This window comes from Equus caballus, chromosome 12, assembly GCF_041296265.1.
Source record: "Equus caballus isolate H_3958 breed thoroughbred chromosome 12, TB-T2T, whole genome shotgun sequence".
Classification (NCBI taxonomy): Eukaryota; Metazoa; Chordata; class Mammalia; order Perissodactyla; family Equidae; genus Equus; species Equus caballus.
The window spans coordinates 44,009,062-44,030,150 of NC_091695.1; the positions used below are offsets into that span (position 1 = coordinate 44,009,062).

A 21,089-nucleotide genomic window follows, 5' to 3' on the forward strand; every position below is an offset into this window, starting at 1 on the left:
CCCAGCCCGGCGCGCCGCGCCGCTCCCGCCCTCTCCGCCCCCCGGGGCCGGGGCCCGCGTTCCGGGGGGCCGGGGCGGCGCGGGGAGCCTCGGGCCGGCCGGTCTCAGCTGATCGGCCGCCGCTCCCGGGCTCCGGAGGCGGCCGGGCGGCTGCTGGCCGAGGGCACGGCGAGGAGGGCGCTCCCCGCGGCCGGGGCTGGCCCGGGGCTCGGGCTCGGCTGCTGACCGCCGGCCCGGGGGAGGCGGGGGCGCCCGGGCTCGGCGCCGAGGGGTCGCGCTCCCCTCTCCTGACGCCTCCGACTCCGGGTTCCAAAGCCAGAAGAGGAGGTTTGATTCAGCAACTGTTTCCTCTCTTTTCCGGGTCGCTCCGACCCTTTCTGGATACTGGGCTGATCTACGGAAAAAGCCGAAGTCGACGTTTGGGATTTAATTTTTCCTCCCAGTTTTTGGAATCTTTTACTTCTCACTTGGACAAGAACTCACGAGCAAAATCCCCGGTGAGATTCCCCCTCCTACTCCCCCCCCCCCTTGGAAGTTTGGTTCGCTGTGGGTATCTAAAGACTTAATGTAAAGTTTCTATTTCTTTTTCCGATGGGTGAACCATTGAAACGCTTTTCCCTGGGGGAGCCCGGCGCGACTTGCCGTTTTTCCTCTCCGGCCCTAGCTGCTCGCAAGCCCGGCGGTCCTCGGCCAGGGGGTGCAAACGCGGTTTCCCTCTCGCCTTGGGGCCAGGGCTTCCTCCGGGAGGGCTCTGCCACGAACTGCTCTCGCAAACTGTGTCATCAGGTCCTCTGGTCTCGTAGCAGTTTTGAAAGGATGCTGTTAACGTGGCCGTCATGTAGTTACAAAAAGGAAAAGAAATCTGCATTTCCTATGGAAGCCATTATCCATGAGAATATTTAGAAAAAAGAAAAACGTTTCTTGGTATTATGGATCAGCCGTCGCGCAAACCAGTCTTGATTTAATTTTTGGAAAAGATGTATTTTCCTTTTATCTGTAGGTAGGATCGTTCGTTTTATTACTTTATCCAGAAGGATCTGGTGGGATTTTTGTCCCTGATTTGCAACTTTCTTGAATTTGTTTCAGAGTTGTCCATATCTTGTGTTGGGGTGGAGGGTTGGTTTGGGAATGAAAAGATCCGGCGAGACTAGGAAGGCAGGCGACGATTGTGTACGGCTTTACTAGAGGGGTATGGGAAATTGTTTGAGAGTCATTTTTTTGAATTTTAATTTCTTGTGCTCTTTTTATATAATCTGTCCTTTTTCCCTTTAGTGTCTGATTACCAGTGAGGGAGAACTAATTTGGTTAGGATCTGGATTAGTTCAGTGCCTGCTTCACCTGGTCAGCTCTCTACAGAGAAAAGTCCTGCCCTCCTCCTTTTTTTTTTTTTTTTTTTCCGCTAATGCTGCCATGAAGGGGAGTCTTACTTATTGTAATCCTGAGGGGAGAAACAAGTGGTATGGCCCGTCCACAGGGAACTGAAACCAACACCTCCTTTTGCCTAGGCCTCGGACAGTTGTAATGTAATTAACGTTGATCTTGACATGGAACCACTTGCCCAAGAGCAGGAGAGGTCCCACAATGGTGAAGAAGAACCAGATTCCTCAGAGAGCCTTTAATTTACACATTTCTTAAATGCTCCTTTCTGTGAAAAGAAAGCTTGAGTTTGAGGATGAGTTCTCATCTCTACTCATATCATTATTCTTTAGTGTTGCAATCTGGTTCCTAAGGAGGAAGAGGAAGGCAGCCCTGGAGTGGTTTCTTTACAGTAATTTCAACAGAAGAGTGAGAGATGGAACCCGAAGAAGAAAGGATTCGTTACAGCCAGAGATTGGTTAGTATTTTCTTGTCATTTTTTTTTCAATTTTGAAGCAGAATAACTATTTTGTTTCCATTTGTGAACATACTGTGATTAAAACTTTTCAGGTAGCTTTTCTGTGCACCAGGGGAAGAGAGAAGGTATATTAATATCTCATTTGGTTTTTAGGCCAACTAGTTAGAGCCTTAATATTCATCCTATTTGGAAATGGAATTACGTGTAGCCTTTAACTTTTGTAGAAGCCGTTGTAAATCAAAGGATTTTGTGGATTACAACATGACAAGGATTCCTAATTTTCCGATACTGACATTGTAATAAATTTAATTTAGATTAGAAAGTAAATTTTAGGATCAAAACTATTTGAGAAAGGTTAGTTCTATATTTTTAGGTTATGGTGTGCCAAGATTTGTGGCTTTGAGCTGGGGAGTAGAACTGTGGATTTTTTTTTTTTTTTTTTTAAGAGTTAACACTGGAGGGTTGGAGGGGATTAATTGAGAATCGAGAGAAGGTAGAATGCTGGATGCTGATAAAGTGCCGTGTTTTGTATTTTTGGAGGGATGTATGAGATACATCTTGTTGAAAGAAATTTTTGCTTAGTGATGATTTGGAAGGAGTTAGCTTGTGTGTGCGTATGAATGCTTGCTCTTTTAGGCCCTGCTTTCCTCTCAAGGTTTCCCTGTTGGAGTTTAAGAATTTGATTTCTGTTTTTCCTAGTGAAAGAGAGCTTTATTAATATTCTCACCATATATTCATTTCAGAAATTTGAATTTGTGTTTGTAGAGTGGAGTATAAGGAAAGCCACAGAATTGTATGTATTATGTGAAATTTGGTGATCTGGAACACCTAGAATACTAAAGGAATTTACAGTGGTTTTATTTGGCTCTGCATTTTACACTGAGTGTGGAGGAAAAAAGAGTGGTTCTCTAATCCATTTTCTGATGATCTCCACTCTTTTGAGGAAAAGCTACTTTTTTTCTTTTTAATGTGACTGGTAAGAAGGTATGGAGTGTATTGGCAATTCTATTCAGCAGGCATGTATATGTTCTGGCAAGCCTTATTTCAGAGTGTTGCCTCTAGTCTCCCAGTCCATGTGTTACAACTGGAATTCTTTATCTCTGACTTTAGGAATAAAGTGTATCAGTAGTGGAATTTTGTATATTTAGGGATTTTTTTTTTTAACAGATTGGCGCCTGAGCTAACAACTGTTGCCAATCTTTTTTTTTTTTCCTTCTGTTTTTTCTCCCCAAATCCCCCCAATACACAGTTGTGTATTTTAGTTGTAGGTCATTCTAGTTGTGGCATGTGGGACGCCGCCTCAACATGGCCTGACGAGTGGTGCCATGTCCGCGCCCAGGATCCGAACCGGCGAAAACCTGGGCAGCCGAAGAGTGGCACGCGAACTTAACCACTCGGCCGTTGGGCCAGCCCCTAGGATTCATTTTTGTTTTGACATTTCTTGAATTAAACTTTTCTTTGGGAAAAGTAAAGAGGACATTGCAAAACTCTCTGCCCAGGTAGTTATTGCGGTATGGAGTTCATTTTTATGTCAAGCTTATAGAATTGTTGAGTTGTTACGTATAATGGATCTTGGGATCCAGTCTTTCAAAGGAAGAGCCTTTCAGCAAGCAAAAGTTTTCACATTTTTTAATAAGGTAGGGAGGTGTAGTGGTAAGGGGATCTGAGGAGTCTGACTTTTGTCTTGATAAGATACATATTTTTTTAATTGCAAAGTGATTGCTACCTGTTGCACACTTTAACCCTTTTCTTATCTAGCATGTTTTTGCTACCTGAGCAGTGTTGTGTAAGAGGGTACATCCAATATTTTGGGGGGGGTCTTTCTTACTTAGAATTTTGAGTAATCATCTTGAAATTTAGGGTCACTGATACCTGTTTTCCTTTCTGAGATTATGTGACAAATTATACCTGAAGTGTAAATCCCTTCCATAAGATAACTTGTCCTGAGAGCGGGTTGGCTTATTTGAGTGTCGGTGTGCCTAGCAAACTCTTAATGTCTCTGTGTCTGTGGTGAGTGCTCATGTTACAGAGTTCTCTACTAAGTTAGATCTTATTTGAGGAATTTTAAGACTAACCTAAAGGCATAAAGGCTGATTTTTAAAGTAGTGAGCTGTGTATTTTTTAACACTGTGTCTATCTTTAAAGTAGGTCAAAGTATAGAACTTATTTTGTTCCGCAGTTATTGGCCCTGGAACATAAAGTTTGAAAGAGAGACAAAACAACAGGTTGACTAATTTGGCCTAGTGGTTAAAGTTTGTGTGGTCTCATACAATGTTTGTTTGTCAAATTGAATTGAATCGCCTCGTACATTGATTATCATGTTATTGACTGTTACTTCCATGTTGTTTTAGGGGACAACCTAAATGGTCGTCCCTCTGTGACATACTTTCAAAATAGCCTCTTGGGAGAGAAAACATAGTAGCAGTATTAAAAGTCTGAGTCCAAACTCATTTTCGAACACGAATGACTTTTTTGTATTCAGAACTCTTTACCTATCTTTAAAAAAAAAGTTGCATTCTTACTAATAAGGATAACTATTCATGATTGAATAGATCCTTTTAATGCTTTTTACTAAAATAGCCATTTCAGCTGCACAGGCTGAATTTGGTAAAGTGAATTTTAATGTGTTTATATCATCTTTGTGACAAGTCTTTTTTTGTGTGTGAGGAAGATTGGCCCTCAACTAACATCTGTTGCTAATCCTCCCCATTTTGCCTGAGGAAGATTGTTGCTGACCTGACATCTGTGCCAGTCTTCCTTTATTTTCTGTGGGATGCCACCACAGCATGGCTTGACGAGCAGTGCTAGGTTTGTGTCTGGATCCAAACCTGCGAACCCCAGGCCACCAAAGTGCAGCGTGCAGACTTAACCCCTGTGCTACCAGGCTGGCCCTGACAAGTCATTTTTTAAAAAATTAAAAATAGCTAGTTTAAAAAATACTGGCCTGTCTTTTGCTAAGCTGTTACTTACCTATTAGATGTGGAAGAGATACCTGTTACATGTGGAAGAGAATTGTACCTTTGAAGATGGTGTGTATGTGTAGATTTGGGGCATAATCTCTACTTCTGGAACCAGAATACTTATTTTGCAGTGTAGGCAAAGGACAAGGGAGAGTAAACAACGTTTGACTTTTCTTAAGCAAGACATACGTTTTATGGTCTTTTTTTTTTTATGAAAAGAGTAGTAGTTTTGTATATAGATTCCTAGAACAAAGCCAGATGATCTCCAAGGCAAGTTGATATACCTGAGGAGGTCTTCAAGAGCGAGGGGTAGAAGCTTCAGTTTTGATGATAGGTGGATCTTTGGTTGTCCTGAGGTGAAGAGGATTTATTTCTGTATTTCTGGTAAATTTATACGTAGGACCTTATTGAGAAACATTGACAGGAACTAAAGATGGAACTTTTTTTCTTTCGTTTTCTTCATTTGTTTTCAGGAGCCAAAGTTTTGGAGTAGTTTTGGATATTTGTGACTGTCTGTGTGTATTTAAGTATTTATTTATAGAGAATGTTCAGCATAATATCTTACAGTTAGTTTCTTCATCTAAAATGTTAAATCCTTAGCAGTTATAGTTGATGATCTTTTAGGTTTTTGAAATCACGCTAATCCTGAGTAATCCTTATTATTGCATGGAAAATAAGGGCAAAATAATGTACATCTGAAGTAAATGCTTAACTGAAGATTTTTTTTTTGAGGAAGAATTAGTGCTGAGCTAACATCCACTACAAATCCTCCTGTTTTTGCTGAGGAAGATTGGCCCTGAGCTAACACCTGTGCCCATCTTCCTCTATTTTATATGTTGGATGCCTGCCACAGCATTGCTTGATGAGCTGTGCGTAGGTCCATGCCTGGGATCCGAACTGGCGAAGCCTGGGCTGCTGAAACAGAGTGCACGAACTTAACCACTATGCCACCAGGCCGGCCCCTAAATAAAGATTTTTATGCTGTGTATTATGATGACCTTCAGTTTTAACTTGGGACTTTATTTTAATTGGGAAAGATGACCTTTGTCATATATTTTAATATATTGGATTATAATATCTGCCCTCAAGCTGTATAGTATATTATGCGTATAGTTACATTTAGTATGGAAAAAATTCACTAGCCCCTGCCAAAGGCAATTGTAGAAACAAATGAGTACCTAAATCAATGTAAAAGACAGTAAAGACAGGCTCCTTGAGGGTAAAAGAAATTATGTAACCTGAATATTTTTTTTCTCTTGAATTCACCAAGGCCTGGTAGTGTTATCTGAAGGAGGAGATGTTGATTTACTTGAGAACTCAGTTTTCTTGTCAGTCTTGATGATGAGATTAAGAGATTTTCTAAAGGATGTTATTATACTATTAGATGTTCAATCTTGTTACATATGGTTCTGTCTGAAATAGCTAAATCATTTATCCGTTGCAAGAAACTGGGGGCACTGAAGCCCTGATGATATTCTCACCTTGCTTTGGGTTGCCCTCCCCAGATTGAGCAGCAGTTACCAGATTATTCTTGTACAAACAGTCTCACTTTGAATGACCCTGCTCTTTTTGACCAAGAACGGACTGGGCAAAATAAAATCCTAATTTTAATCCATTTTTTTCCCACTATCATGGAAGTGTCATATTGTTAACTAGAAAAAAATTATAGGTAGTCTAAATTGTTGAATTTGCTCCTTTATAATTATTTCATCAGACTTCACCTTCAGTCTGTGTAGATGGAGGAGTACGTTGTTCTGGGTGTTGCAGCCTCCTTCCTGATCATGTAGGAAAAACTTGTTGCCCATTTTTGGGTGTTTCACAGTGCGGATAATGAGGAAGCTAATTCTTTATTCTTATGCATCAGTCTTCCACAGTAAGCTGTATTTGGGGGACCCAGAATGAGGACTATATTTAAGCCATATCACTTTCTGTTGTTTTATTTTGCTGAACACTGATCACTACCATACGTAAGTTTGTGTGTATCTTTCCATTAGAGTGTAAGCTCCTTGAGAGTTGGAACTCAGTTTTTGTTTATGGTATGTACTGGACGCTTCCAATAGTGCCTCACACGTAGAAAGTGCTCAATAAGTAGCCTCAAAAAAAGAGAAAGTACTCAGTGTACAACATAGAAATTGCTCAGTAAGTATTTGCTGATATTATTGAAAGCCCTGATAAATACTTTTCTTTGCTACCGGTTTTCTTGAGTGCTAGGAATAGACCACTAGAATGGTGGAGAGTTTGGTGGACAGGGCTGAGCAAAATATCTGGGTGCTGGGTCTTCGAGTGTGTGTAAGAACCAAAAACAGCTATAGCAGATAAAAACTTATACTTAGCGTACGTCCCAGATGAACACGTTAATAGTATTTGGGCCGTTAGAATAAGTGAGAAAATATCTAGTTAAGTTTAAAAGGTCACTCTGAATTCTGAGTTCTCCAGCTTCTCTAATCCTGTCCTAAACTCTCCATGGCAAGGTTTTTGCTGACTTTTAGACAACCTTAAAGTTGTGAAGCTGTGAGTGACGGTGTTTGTGTTGTTCTCAAATCTTGGTTTCGGCAGTTAAGTCGGGAAGGTGATATATTTACTGCAGACTATGCAGAGGGACGTAACGTTCTTTATTTTATGCCTTTTTTTAATTTTTCTTCTTGGGAAATGGATATCCTTAATCAGAGTTCATTAATTTATTTATCTCATTTTTGGAATAATACTGTGTTTTTGCATTGTGCCTTCATATTAACAAAGGTTAGAATTCAATAAACATTTATTCTGTGCGAAGTACTAGATAGGTTCTTTCATATACGTTACCTTATTTAATGCTCAAGACAACACTGTAATGTAGATGGTATGGTTTTAAACCTTAATTTTTTTTATTATGGACATGGAGGCTTAGGGAATGCCCTCGACTTGCCCGAGATCACAAAGTTGGTGAGGGGTAGAACCAGACCTTGAAGCCCATGTTTCTTCTCTCACACCATATCATCTCTCTTGTGATGTATTTCATACAGAAAACAAATGATACCCACTCTTGTTGTAGGAAGTTGTAGACTGAGTACTTTCTCTTTTTTTGAGGCTACCTTTTTTTTTTTTTTTTGAGGAAGATTAGTCCTGAGCTAACATCTGCCGCCATTCCTCCTCTTTTTGCTGAGGAAGACTGGCCCTGAGCTAACATCCGTGCCCATCTTCCTCTACTTTATATGTGGGACGCCTGCCACAGCATGGCTTGCCAAGCAGTGCCATGTCCGCACCCAGGATCTGAACCGGCAAACCATGGGCTGGTGAAGCAGAACATGTGAACTTAACCGCTACGCTGCTGGGCTGGCCCCTTGAGGCTACTTTTAAAGTTTCTCCCCTAACACATGTCTGCTTAAAATCCTAAATGAGATCACTACAAATATTTGACAGCCAGTGTTTGATCATGTTTTAAAAAAAAAATTGGCACATTCTTTCTTTTTATGAACTTTCGACTTACTACACTTACTCTATTAAAACAGCACTGTTTGTGCAGTTTGTGTGTGTGTCGAGCCTGTTATTTATGCATGTCACTCATATCATTGTTTTCTCTTTTTTTTTTTTTTGAGGAAGATTGGCCCTGAGCGAACTATTGCTAATCCTCCTCTTTTTGCTAAGGAAGATTGGCCCTGAGCTAACATCCGTGCCCATCTTCCTCTACTTTATACGTGGGACACCTGCCACAGCATGGCTTTTCCCAAGCGGTGCCATGTCCGCACCCAGGATCTGAAACGGTGAACCCCAGGCTGCCGAGAAGCAGAATGTGTGAACTTAACTGCTGCGCAGGTGGCCCTTGTTTTCTGTTTTAAATTTTAGGTTCTTGGGGTTTTTCTCTATCTGTGATACTTGGTAAAAACTTAAACCATAAAGATAAAAGGCAGCAGATAGTGACCAAATGAGTGGTTTTGGCAAATAACAGTGGTGAAGGCCTCCTTCAGTTATGTAGAGAGGAAGAGGGAAGAGTGTGGGCTTGCTGGAGGTAAAGACAGCATCAGCTTTACTATGGAGTGGGAAGCTTATAAGGCCTATTCTGAGGGCAGCCATTAGATTAGTAGGACTAAAGTAGGTTTGTTTTGGGAGGCACTATTGATAGTGTTGGAAACACATTTTAAACAATTATGAAAGCCAGGTGTGAATAATAGACAGCCATTAGCAATTGTGGCTTGTTTTTAGTTGAACAGTAATTTGATCAAAGTGATGTTTGAGTAATATTTTTGCAGTTTCAGATCAGGGAAGTGTCTAGAAGAATATTGAAATAGGTTACCTCTTCAGGTGATAGGTACCTAAACTCTAGGGCAGTGGTTCATTGAAGTGTGATGTGATCCCCTCACCAGCAGCATAAACGTTATCTGGGCATCTGGGAACGTGTTAGAAATGGAAATTTGGGGACCCTGCCCCATACTTACTGAATCAGAAACTCTGGGCTTGGGGGCCCATCAGTCTGTGTTTTAACAAGCCAGGTGATTCTGATGCATGTGGAAGTTTGAGAAGCACTGCTCTGGGATATAGGTAGTAGAAATGGAAAGGAAGGGATAGAAGCAAGACACGTTGGCAGTGGAGGACTGACAAAACTTACTGATGGATAAGAGCATGTTGTGGTGGGGAAGAGTGCTTGATTGGGGATCATGAGCCCTCAGTCCTCGTTATCAGCTCTGTCACCAACTAGGGTTTTCAACAAGAGAACTGACCTGTCACTGGGGGGTTGTGCTAAGTGATTTCTGAGGATTTTGGAGGTAAAAGCAAATGAAGAATTAAGGTAGACTCTGAGATTAAGTCTGGGTTACCAGAAACTAGACTGCTTATTTGATCAGAGGGAGGAATTCTTGAAAGGGGGAGGAGAGAACACGAGTGGATGTTGTAGACAGTTGAAACAAATTTATTTAAAGCAGGGGTTCTCAACTGGAGGTAATTTTTCCCCTTGGGACATTTGGCAGTATCTGGAGACGTTTTTGATTGTCAGACTAGGGGAGTACTACTGGCGGTTTAGTGAGTAGAGGCTAGGGATACTGCTAAAACATCCTAACTGCACAGGTCAGCCTTCCACAGCAAAGAATTATCTGGTCCAAAATGTCAGTAGTGTGAGAATGAAAACTCTGATTAAAAGGGGAATATTCAGTAAGTAAGTTCTATCTATGTTTCCATCCTGATTATCTGCTGTTCATCTTAGAGTTTTATGTCTAATACAAAACATCTCAAAAGCACTCTCAGATTGTATTTCCCAGGGCTTTGCCCAAAGTAAGCATGAAGTGGGATTTTTCTGTTGAATTTTCACCAAAGTAACTTCATGCTTATGGCATATCCTCAACCCAGTTGCAGATTTCTTTATTAATCCTTTTAACTTATCCTAAGATCAACTTATTTGGGTAACCAAATTAAGTATTCACTGTCTTGAGATCAATGGTTAAGTTACAACAAAAAATTTCCTTCTGATATTCTCTTTGAAGGACAGAAAGATGAGATAAAAGCTGTGTGTTGATGTGAGCAGATATTGAAATATTAGGAATTGCCCTGTAGCTGAATAGTCCATGACCGTTCCTGAGAAACAGCCTCATGAGCTGATTGTGGCCTTCAGTGTGAATTCAAGGTAGCCCCAGTCTTACTCCATCTCTTTGTATCCCTGGATCGCAGAAGTTAGGAACTCGTTTGTGTCAGGGCACTAGTCTGGTCAACCTATTCTTGTTTCTGACAGAGATGTCAAGAGGCTGTAGGTTCGTAGAGATAATGATCATTTTATAGTAGTTTCCAAAGTACTTCTGTGTTTCTTGTGTCTTTTGATCATCTTAATCTTTTGACAATCACAGTTCTAGAGGTTGCCAGAACTTGGCGATGGTGCTACCATGTTGCACAATTCCAGAAGATGCCATTCACGTATCTTAAAGATTTTATTTTTCCTTTTTCTCCCCAAAGCCCCACAGTACATAGCTGTGTATTTTTAGTTGTGGGTCCTTCTAGTTGTGGCATGTGGGACGCTGCCTCAGCGTGGCTTGATGAGTGATGCCATGTCTGCGCCCAGGATCCCAACCAGTGAAACCCTGGCCTACCGAAGTGGAGCGCGTGAACCTAACCACTCGGCCACGGGGCCAGCCCCTCACATATCTTAATCTATGTGAAAGATGCCCTTGGAGTGATGCAGTGTACAAAAAATGGTGACTCTTTTTGGATGAATAAGGTAAAGGAAAAGTCATCCTGTATATTTGGAACAAAAAGTGGGGCGAGCCCAATCTGATGGCTACTAGTACACGTTAATTGAGTGTACTAGGTGCTTGGTACTGGCACTTTACATATGTTAACCAATTCTCAACAACCCTTTGAGGTAGGTTCTGTGATTCCCATTTTCTAATTTGGAAACTGTGGCATGGAGGAGTTAAGCAACTTGTCTGAGGTTCTCCAGCTAAGAAGGGAAAGAGCCAGGATTCAGAGTAGACAGTCTGACTCCCAGGCCTACTAAGCAGTACTGTTGCTTCTTTGACTTTGTTGGAGCACAGTTTGTAAATGTTTTGCTGATGGATTTAGGGTGTTCCCCAAGTCCTCCTTTCTCATTCAGGAGATTCATTCACTTAAATGTTTGTTGAGTGCTTACACTGTGATGGGCACTGTATTTGAGCCTTGTCTTTTTAGAACTTCCCAATACGGTGGTTTCTGATAGTGCTGAATGCTTTGAAGAAATTAAGAGAGTGATGAAATACCTATAGAGGGGGGATCACTCCTTGAGCTTGGGTAAGGCTCCCTGAGAAGATGGCATTTTGTAACTGAGACCTGCGTGAAGAGGAGCCAGTGTTGTGAAGTTCAAGGGCTTAGGGGACCAGATCTGGGTCAACAGAGCTCTAAGTAGAGGGACCAGCTAATGCAAAGCCCTGTGGTAGGAATGAGAAAATATTACAAGCACTTAACCATGTGTCAGACACCATGCAAGGCTCTTGGGGGGATACACTGATGAGCAAGCATGATCCTCTGCCATGAAGCTTATAGTCTGGTAGAGAAGTCAGACATTAAACAAATACTTATACTAGTAATATTAATTATAGTTAAGCAAAGGACTACAAAGTAAATACAGGATGCAATGAGAGTGTATAATAGGATGATGTAATCTAAACTTTGGGAGTGGGAGGAGGTATCAGGGAACACTTTTCCTGAGAAAGCCTCTAAAGCTGAGACCTGAAGGGTGAGTAAGAGGTAAGCAGGCATAAAGGAGAAGTGATTAGTTAATGCAAAAGCCCTGAGGTTGGAAGGAGTCTGACATGTTTGAGGAACTTACCAACCAAACAAAGCCAAAAATGCCATTGTAACTAGAGAGAAGGGAATGAAGAAGGGAGTTAAAATCTTGATAAGATAGTAGGGGTCAGGTCCAGTAGGACTTTATTCTGAAGGCAGTGGGAGGGCGCCAGTTCAGCAGAGAAGTAGTATGCTTGGACTGAGGTCAACAACTATATTATAGAGAGGATCGGGAAGAGAGCAAGAATGGTTTTGGTAAGGCCAATTAGGAGGCTGCTGCAGTGGTTCAGGTAAGATATGATGGTAGTGTGGTTGAGAGTGCTGACAATAGAATTAGAAAGGTTTTGAGAAATATTTAGAATATAGACTCAAGGATTTTGGTTCATTGGCTGTGTGGAGGGTGAAGTTAAGGGGGTACATACGAGCATGATTTCCAAGTTTTTGTCACGTGAGTGGCTTGTGCTGCAGTTTGTTTGTTTTTTTTAAAGATTGGCACCTGAGCTAACATCTGTTGCCAATTTTTTTTTCTTCTTCTCCCCAAAGACCCCCAGTACATAGTTGTATATCCTTCTGGCTCTGGTATGTGGGACGCTGCCTCAGCATGGCTTGATGAGCTGTGCTAGGTCCACACCCAGCATCCGAACTGGTGAAAACTCTGGGCTGCCAAAGTGGAGTGTGTGAACTTAACCCCTGAGCCATGGGGTCGGCCCTGATGCAGTTCTTTTATTGAGATAGAGCACACTGAGGAAGAGCAGGTTTGGAGGTTGAGGGGAAGAGCATAAGTTCAGTTTTGTGTAAGTTTGGATAGATTGAATATGAGGTGCCTGTGAGACATCCTGGTAGAACTGTTGAGTGGGTAACTGGCTATGACTCTGGGCCTCAGGAGGGGCTTACTGGCATACAGCTGGGTCTCATCGGCGTACGTATGGTAGCTGAAGTTGGGTAGACATGAAGTGACTTACAAAGGGAGTGACAACAAGGAGCCGGAGAGGTATGAGGAGAATCAAGAGTACAATCATGTGCTGCATAACAACATTTTGGTCAACGACAGTGATCCCGTAAGATTAGTACCATATCGCCTAGGTGTAGTAGGTTGTACTGTCTAGGTTTGTGTAAGTGCAGTCGATGATGTTCGCACAACAATGAAATCACCTAATAATGCGTTTCTCAGAACATTTGCCTGTCATTAAGCAGCACATGACTGTAGTCGTGTCTCGGAAGCCAAGGGATTGTGGTACTTACTCTTTATCGGGCACTGCTCTAAGCATTAGTGTGTTTTTACTCATTTAATGCTCATAACTCTATGAAGTAGATGCTTTTGTTATCTTTATTTTATACATCAGAAGAATGTCACAAGGAGGGACTATATAATTTTCCCAAGACCACCAGGTAGTAACTGGAGAAGGAGCTTTTCAAACCTAGGTTTGCCTGGCTCCAGTTTGTGTTCTCAAAGACCACTTTATACTGGTGGTGTTTCACAGAGGACAGAGGGGTCCGCTGAGGTGGGTGCTGCTCAGAGCTGGAAAGATTTCCAATGGATTTGGCAACAAAGAGGTTATTGGTGACTTTATACAGGAGTTTCAGTGGCATTTGGGGGCAGAAGACATTCTTCAAAATAAATGTGAGATTAAACAGTGGCAGTGAATGAAGAGAAAGTTCGGAGAGGTTTGGCTGTGAAGAGAGAAGGGAAGCAAGTTAAAGTGCAGGGTCCAGAGAATGTTCTCTTGGGTTTTTGTTTGTTTGTTATGTTTGGTTTTGTTTTAAGATGGAAGAGACCACAGCATTTTTTTATTTATGGCATTAACTGTTACTCCTTCCTCTGTGATCCTCCATATTTAATCATTTGCTAAGGCCTGCTGGATTTCTGATACTCATCTCCTTGTAGTTCCCACTGCCACTCCTAGTTCTGACTCAGTCTGGACTATTGTAGGAGCTTCCTCCTTAGATTTTTTTTTCTGAGTATCTTTTCTCTTATTTCTTATGTTGTGCTTTCAAGGTTCTCATCATGTTGTTCTCATCCTCTATGACATTCCCACTCTGTAATCACTGGTAGTGTGGATGCACACTGGACCTTGGTTCATGAGACCTAGCTTTGAATTTCAGCTTATAAACTGTAAACTTGGGTGAGTTACTTAACCTTGATGAACGTTTTCTTGGGGGGAATAGTGAAACTAAAACTCACCTTTTGGAAATAGTTTATAAGTGCTTGGTTAACTTGAAAGATTTTGCTGTTGTAGGCACAAACTTACCCTGGTATTCAGGCCTCAATTCGCTCTTATAGTCTTATTATCTACTCTTAACCTATGTATGTTCCAGCCAAACCAAGTTACCTGCTTGTTTTTTCCCCCTGCTTGTGATAGCCTGTCTCCTGTCCCCACCCTAGTTCTCATCCTCTAAAGCCCATTTGCAGTATTTTCCTAATCCCACGTATTGAAGGAAACCTCTTTCCCAAATTTTCGTAATATTTTCTCCCTCCCTCTCATGATATCTAACCGGGTACAAGGTAGAAAGTGTAATTGTATCTAGATTATATTCTCCTTGAGGACAAGGCATGACTTCCCTGGCACAGCGTCGTTTACAATATTGAGATTCTAACATTACTGGTTAGTTAACTTTGTCTTGAAAACAAAGTAGAATGTAATGAAATTAATTTACTCCATTCTGTGGTTAAGTGCTGACAGTTACTAGGAGCGTGGTGGTCAGAACAGAATCAGAGAGAAGGGGAGCCAAGGAACAAGGATTTGCCATATCTGATTGCCCCACTTGTTCTGGTCATTAGAGAGAGGAGGGACAGACTGCTCACGTTCCTTGACACCATCCAGTTACTGCTGCTCTTGTATTGTGCTCACCACGCTACTTTCATAATTAATTTGGTTTCTCTGTTTCTTCATAATGGGACATGGGTTCCCTGGATAACGGGTATGAGTATTCCCACTCAGTGCTGGGCATTGTGAAGAAGTTAACTGACAGTCCTTTTGTCTTACAGAGTTGAGTACTAGCCTACCAAGATCCCTCCTTTGAACTTTAAAGGAGACAGAAATGTCCACTTAACAGTAATGGTGTCTACAAACATCCTCCTTTGTGCCAAAAAAACATGGTATGTAGAATACTAAGGTACTTCAGTACCTTAGCTCAGACCCTTTTCTCAAGGAAGCATTTCTTTGACTAGGTCAGACCTTCCTGTTGTAAGTTCTCATGGTATGGAGTACCTGTTAGGCACAGCACTTACCAAAATTGCCGCTTTATGTTTACATGGGTTGTCATTTGATTGTTTCCCTTTTAGAGTGTAAGCATCATTAAAGGCTACTACAGTGCCTTTTCTCACCCTTTTATCCCCATGCTTGGTACAGTACCTGGTCCACAGTAGGTGCTCAATGTTTTTTTTTTTCCTGCGAATGTGCATATCTAAAATCCCGTCCCTTTCACGCCATGCTATCTTCTTGGTAAGCTCCTAATTATTCTCCAAGGCCCCCAGATGTTCTTCTCTTAAATTCTTCCCAGTTACATTCCCAAGGCACTTCGTATGCATCTCTGTTGTGGGACCAGTTACTTTGTGTTGTAATTAGTTGACCATGAGTCTCCCCACCCAGCTCGAGTAGACTTCAAGGCAAGGACCATGTCTTATTCCAGTGCTCAAAAAATGTCTACTGAATTGAACAAAAATGTGTTGTGCACTTCCTAAAAATACATAGAACATATGTAGCATAAAACTGAACCCCAACAATAGAAAGAACCTTAGATTGGTAATCAGGAAGCCTATGTTAGTTATCTAAGCTTTATTTTTTTCACCTGCTCTGTCCTTCTCAGTTCTAGTGGTTTGAACCAGTTATTTTCAAAGTGTGATCCTAACCACATCATAGGGAACTTGTTAAAAATGCAGATTCTTGGGTCCTATCCCAAACTTGCTGAATCAGAAACTCAGAGTGGGACCCGGCAATCTATTTCAACAAGCCCGCCAGGTGATTCTGATAGATGGTATAGTTTGAGAACCATTGGAATTACTTTAGCAGTTTGTTTTTCTGTGTGTTCAAAAAAATGAGTTAACTATCTTAATTTAAACTTCATAGCTTAAAATTTTTTTTTTTAAGATTTTATTTTTTTTTTCCTTCTTCTCCCCAAAGCCCCCCGGTACATAGTTGTGTATTCTTAGTTGTGGGTCCTTCTAGTTGTGGCATGTGGGATGCTGCCTCAGTGTGGCTTGATGAGCAGTGCCATGTCCGCGCCCAGGATTCGAACCAACGAAACACTGGGCCGCCTGCAGCGGAGCGCGCGAACTTAACCACTCGGCCACGGGGCCAGCCCCTTTAAAATTATTTTTAAAACTTTTCTTCACATGTGTTTCCTACCAGTTGAATTTGCCGACATTTTTCTAAACCGATTATAGCTATGTAGGCAAGGTATCTTTGAATCAGAGGCAGTAGCTTCAGAAGTATTGGAAGACTGTGGCTTAATGCTGCTGCACAAAGCAAAGTGTGTGTGGGTGTGTTTATGTATATATATGCGCAGCCAGCACACAGACGTGCTTCTCTCTATCAGTGGAAACTTCTCCGTGGTAAGTGATTAAGGGAAGGGAAAGATAAAGCACAGGCCTTCATTAGGCAGACTTGAATGAGTGGCATGGCAGAACAAGAAGTATCAAAAAGTATCAAAAAGGTTGCTTTTGGCAGTAGCTGGTATACATAGTTTTTTTTACCTCCTGTACTAAGGAGCTTTCTTAGCAATAAATGTTTGCCTCAGTTTTACCTGTGGCAGGTGGTTGTTATGGACTGAAAAGTGCTGATTATTGTTGGTATTCATTTACTTCCTGTAGAGGGAGTTGTACACTTTACTGCTGGAAACCTTAATAAGGGCATATCTTGGATGCATATTTTGTGTCTAGCACTATGGTAAGTGCTTTGTATGTGTGGCCCATTTCCACCATTGTTTTGGCTTAGTATGTTGAGTTTAAATTTACTCTCTGTTAGATAAAGGGAACCTTTTAAAAACAGAGTTCCTAACAAAAACTCCTTTTAAGATATAGTGATGCTGCTGGTTGAATGCTTTTAGGATTTAGTAAACAGTATTACATTTGCTCCATTTACCTCTTGTTATAAACTTTAGTTATAACTCATCTCAGACTTTCTAAATTGAAAACATTTATTTTCTTTCGTTTTTCCTCACATGGAAGTTGCTTCCCCCCCCCCCTTTAATTATTATAATTTCCTTTCCCCAGATCTTTTCTACCTATTTAACTATTTCTTAGTGTGGTTACCAAAATTATAAGAATTGTTGTATGTTCAGAAGTTTTGTTCTTTTTGGTCTTTTGCTCATTTATTTATTCAGTAAGCATTGTTGGGTGTACTGTTGGTGTTTAATGAATGTGCTGGGTATACAAAATGAATATCTTGTACCCTGTCCTCATAGTCTGATAAGAGCCGTATAAGCAAATAATTATGTTATGCTGTGATAAATGAAATTTAGCAGGTACGAAGTACAGAGGCAAGAGAAAGGAGGGAGTGACTAAGGAGAAAGTCTTCAAAGAAGAGATAACTACTGAGTTGGATATTGGAATATTAAGAGTTGTCCAAGCAGGCCAGAGAGTGAGGAAGGAAATTCCAAGCAGGGGAGCCAGCCCATCCAGAGGTTAAGAAGTATGAAACAGCACTACAAGCTCAAAACAGCATAAGGATCAGTGTTACTAGAACATAAGAATGGGAAGGGATCTGAGATGGGGAGAATCTGAGTCATGTTAAGTTGTTTGTACCTTGCGCAGTAGGTAATGGGGAGACATTAGAGGAACTGTAAACATGGGGGAGACTTGATCATACTTCTCTTTTAGCAAGATCGCCCTTGGAGGATGCTGGGGAGGATAAACTAGTGAAGGAAGAATTGCAGAGGCAGGGAAATGAGATAAGAGTTTACTATAGTAGTTTAGAAAGAAATGATACCTAAAGCCTTGGTACCAAGAATGGAGATGGAGGAGAGATTGAGTTGAGATATTTTGGAACAGAGTTGATGGGACTTGATGATCGTGTTAGATGTTCTTGGGGAGGGGGATGACTCCTTGGTTCTTGGCTTGAGTTCTTGGTTGATGGGGGGTGTCACTAATTGAGAGAGAATACCATAATTTTATACAAAGGTAAGAATATAATTTTGATTTATTTATATTAATCTTTATGTCTATAGTAGCGTATTTAATTCACCAAGTATTTATTGAGTCTACTTTATGACGAACCCTACCAGACATTCTGGGCTAATGTCAAGAGGTATCCACATAAATTTGGATGACTTTTTACTAGGTAAAACTAGTTCAGAAACCATTATGCAGTCATGTGTTTCTTAACAACAGGGGTACTTTCAGAGAAATGTGCCATTAGGCAATTTCGTCATTGTGCGAACATCATAGAATGTACTTACACAAACCTAGATAGTATGGCCTACTACGCACCTAGGGTATATAGTACTGATCTTCTGGGATCACTGACACATATGAAGTCCATCATTGACCATGTTCTGGCGCATGACTGTTTTAATTACTACATGGATTATTTAATTTTTCTCTAGGCCTTTTACCCTATGCTTGCCCAGGTCAAAGGCTCATAATTTAACACTCATTCACTTAGCTTTTTAACCCCTCCCTGTTTGGAATGTTACTCCATGTTGTCTTCTATATCATTTATGAAAATATTGGGAACTGTCCTAAACGTTATGTTGTGGGAGACACAAACATCTGGAGACATCCATTAACTTCTGTCTCTTATTTCCTTATTTTTTACCAGTTCTTCATATGTGATACAAAATTCTTCCAGAGTGTCTATTTTAAAAATTCTATAGAGAAATCTTGTTAAAGGTTTTTATAATTCTAAATAAACTGTATTTCTTGACTTTCTCCCCTTAAGGAGTCCATGTGGCCATTGTAATAGCACATTCGGGAAAGCCCCTGTTGACATTTATGCCATCCTAAGTCAAGTTGGAACTTTGAGGGACTCTCAGTTACCAGTCATGAGCCAAGGGACTCTACTGGATAAAAGTAGAATAGGAATTTCTAGCACCATTGTCCAGCAAGTGCATGGTGGTGGTGGTTTTAGATCTGGAAAGTGCCAGGTCTCTAGGCCTCTTAGCCTTTCCTGTGTAAGAACAGCCTTCTCTCTCATTTTTCATAGATTGAGCATTTTCTAATCATCTAGATACGTCTTAATTTAATGAGAGACTTAGTTTTAAGACCCATGAAACAGAAAACTATTGTTTTACATATTGTTATACATTAAGATGTATCATTAAGATGTGTAAGATACATCTTAATTTAACGAGAGACTGAGTTTTACGACCGTGAAAGCAGAAAACTGTTGGCTAAAATTTGTCAATCTTCTTCTGTTTTAATAATCGTTTGAATGATTTGTGTATGCCTACCCATATTAATCTAGTTCATTGGCTTCTGCCAAAGCTCTGATGGGACTAGAACGGCAAGTTGACACATGTCCATTTGCATCAAAATCTTGTCTGTTCATTTTACAAACTTCTGATAGGTTCATTGCCACAGGACTTTAAACTAGGCTCATTGGCTTAGATGTGAAACAGGCTGTATTCAGTTTCTGAAAAGGAGAATTTCCTTTGGGTATAATGCTTTTTTATATGCTGTTAAATTCTAAAGATAGATTATTGGCTAGTTGTACTACGGAATTAATTTGATATTAAAAAGATTCCTATTGAAATAGTAATTAAATACAGAGGTAATACAGAAGACTTGAGAAAAATTCAAATAGGATTTTCCCATGGGTAAAATTTTGTTTACCGGAATATAATACTGATGACTCTTCCCCTATTAGAGTTTTTAATTTCTCCCCTCAACTTTGATAGATTTGATATTTGAGGAAGAAGCTTAAAGGATTTTCCCTTCTCTAATGATAAAAGTTGTTGTATGTCTGGTTGTGAAAAATACAAGAAAGTTACTCATAATTCCAAAATTAACCATCATTAGTGTTTTAGCCGATCTGTGTGCAGTTTTCCCCCATGCATAAAAGTATTTTTGTGTAGCTGAGATTATGCTTGATATAATTTTATATCTTGCTTTCTAAATTTATCATAATCATTTTTCATGCCACTGAAAACTCTTGTAAGTCTTGTGAAAGTTATGATGTGATTTCCTATAGTTTATTTGCCCATTTTTCTGTTATTGAACATTAGGTTGTTCAGTAACCTTTTGTTCAGTAGTCAAGAAACTTTTGGGGGGCCTTAAAAATAAAAATGCAGTGAGCATAATTGTGTTTTTCTTATGTTTCTGAGTATATCCTTATCATTCTTAGAAATGCAATAGTTAAGGTTATGAACATCGAAGAACTTAGTGTGGAAAAATTTAAACATACACCAAGTAAACTATAGTGTAATGAGCTCCCATATACCCATCACCAGCTGTGACAATCATCAACACAGAATTCTTTCATCTGTATCCTCCACTCTCTCTCAATTATTTTGAATTAAATCCCAGACAGTTTTATTTATTTCATCTGTATATACTTCAGTTAGGTTTATCTAAGTTTTTAGTAAAACTTAGTATTTGTTAAAAGAAAAAACCTTACTATTTATTAAGTATAATGCACATACAGAAAAGAACATAAAACATAAGTTTATAGTTCAGTGAATGATCGCAAAGTGAATACCCTTGTAACTAACGTAACTAACACTCAATGAGATTTGGAATTGCCGCCACCTCAGAAGCTTCTTCATGCCCCTTCCAATCACTAATTTGTTTTTCTTCCCCAGTTGAGACTTCTAGCACTATAATTTAGTTTTACTTGATTTTGAACTTTTAAAAAATGGAATAATACAGAGTGTATTCTTTTGTATTTGTCTTGTTCTACCCAAGATTGTGAGATTTTTCCGTGTTTCTCTATAATATAAAGCCTTTCTAAAAGCATAACCACATTACCAGTAACACAGTAAAACAATGAACAGTTTCTTGATATCTTCATTGTTCAAATTTCCCTAATTATCTGTTTAAAAAAAAAAAATGGTTCGAATCATGAGTCAGACGGGTCCATCCACATGTTGCGCATGGTTGATATGTGTCTGAAGTCTCTCTTAACCTGTAGGTCACTTCT

At 40.2% G+C, this 21,089-nt stretch overlaps 1 protein-coding gene across 3 annotated transcripts in view; it reads left to right on the plus strand.

Annotated features, from left to right (window-relative positions):
- Positions 1-203: 203 nt before the first annotated feature.
- KDM2A (lysine demethylase 2A) overlaps positions 204-21,089 on the plus strand; it is an 89,673-nt gene continuing 68,787 nt past the window's right edge. The window contains exons 1-3 of one of the 3 annotated variants that reach the window (XM_005598337.4): positions 407-497; positions 1,710-1,834; positions 14,999-15,109. In XM_005598337.4, coding sequence (XP_005598394.1) covers positions 15,107-15,109 — 3 coding nt within the window. In that variant the 5' untranslated portion in view covers positions 407-497; positions 1,710-1,834; positions 14,999-15,106. Of the gene's footprint in view, positions 498-1,709; positions 1,835-14,998; positions 15,110-21,089 lie in introns of those variants that run through there. The other 2 variants (XM_001497095.7, XM_023654542.2) reach the window with 2 other exon arrangements.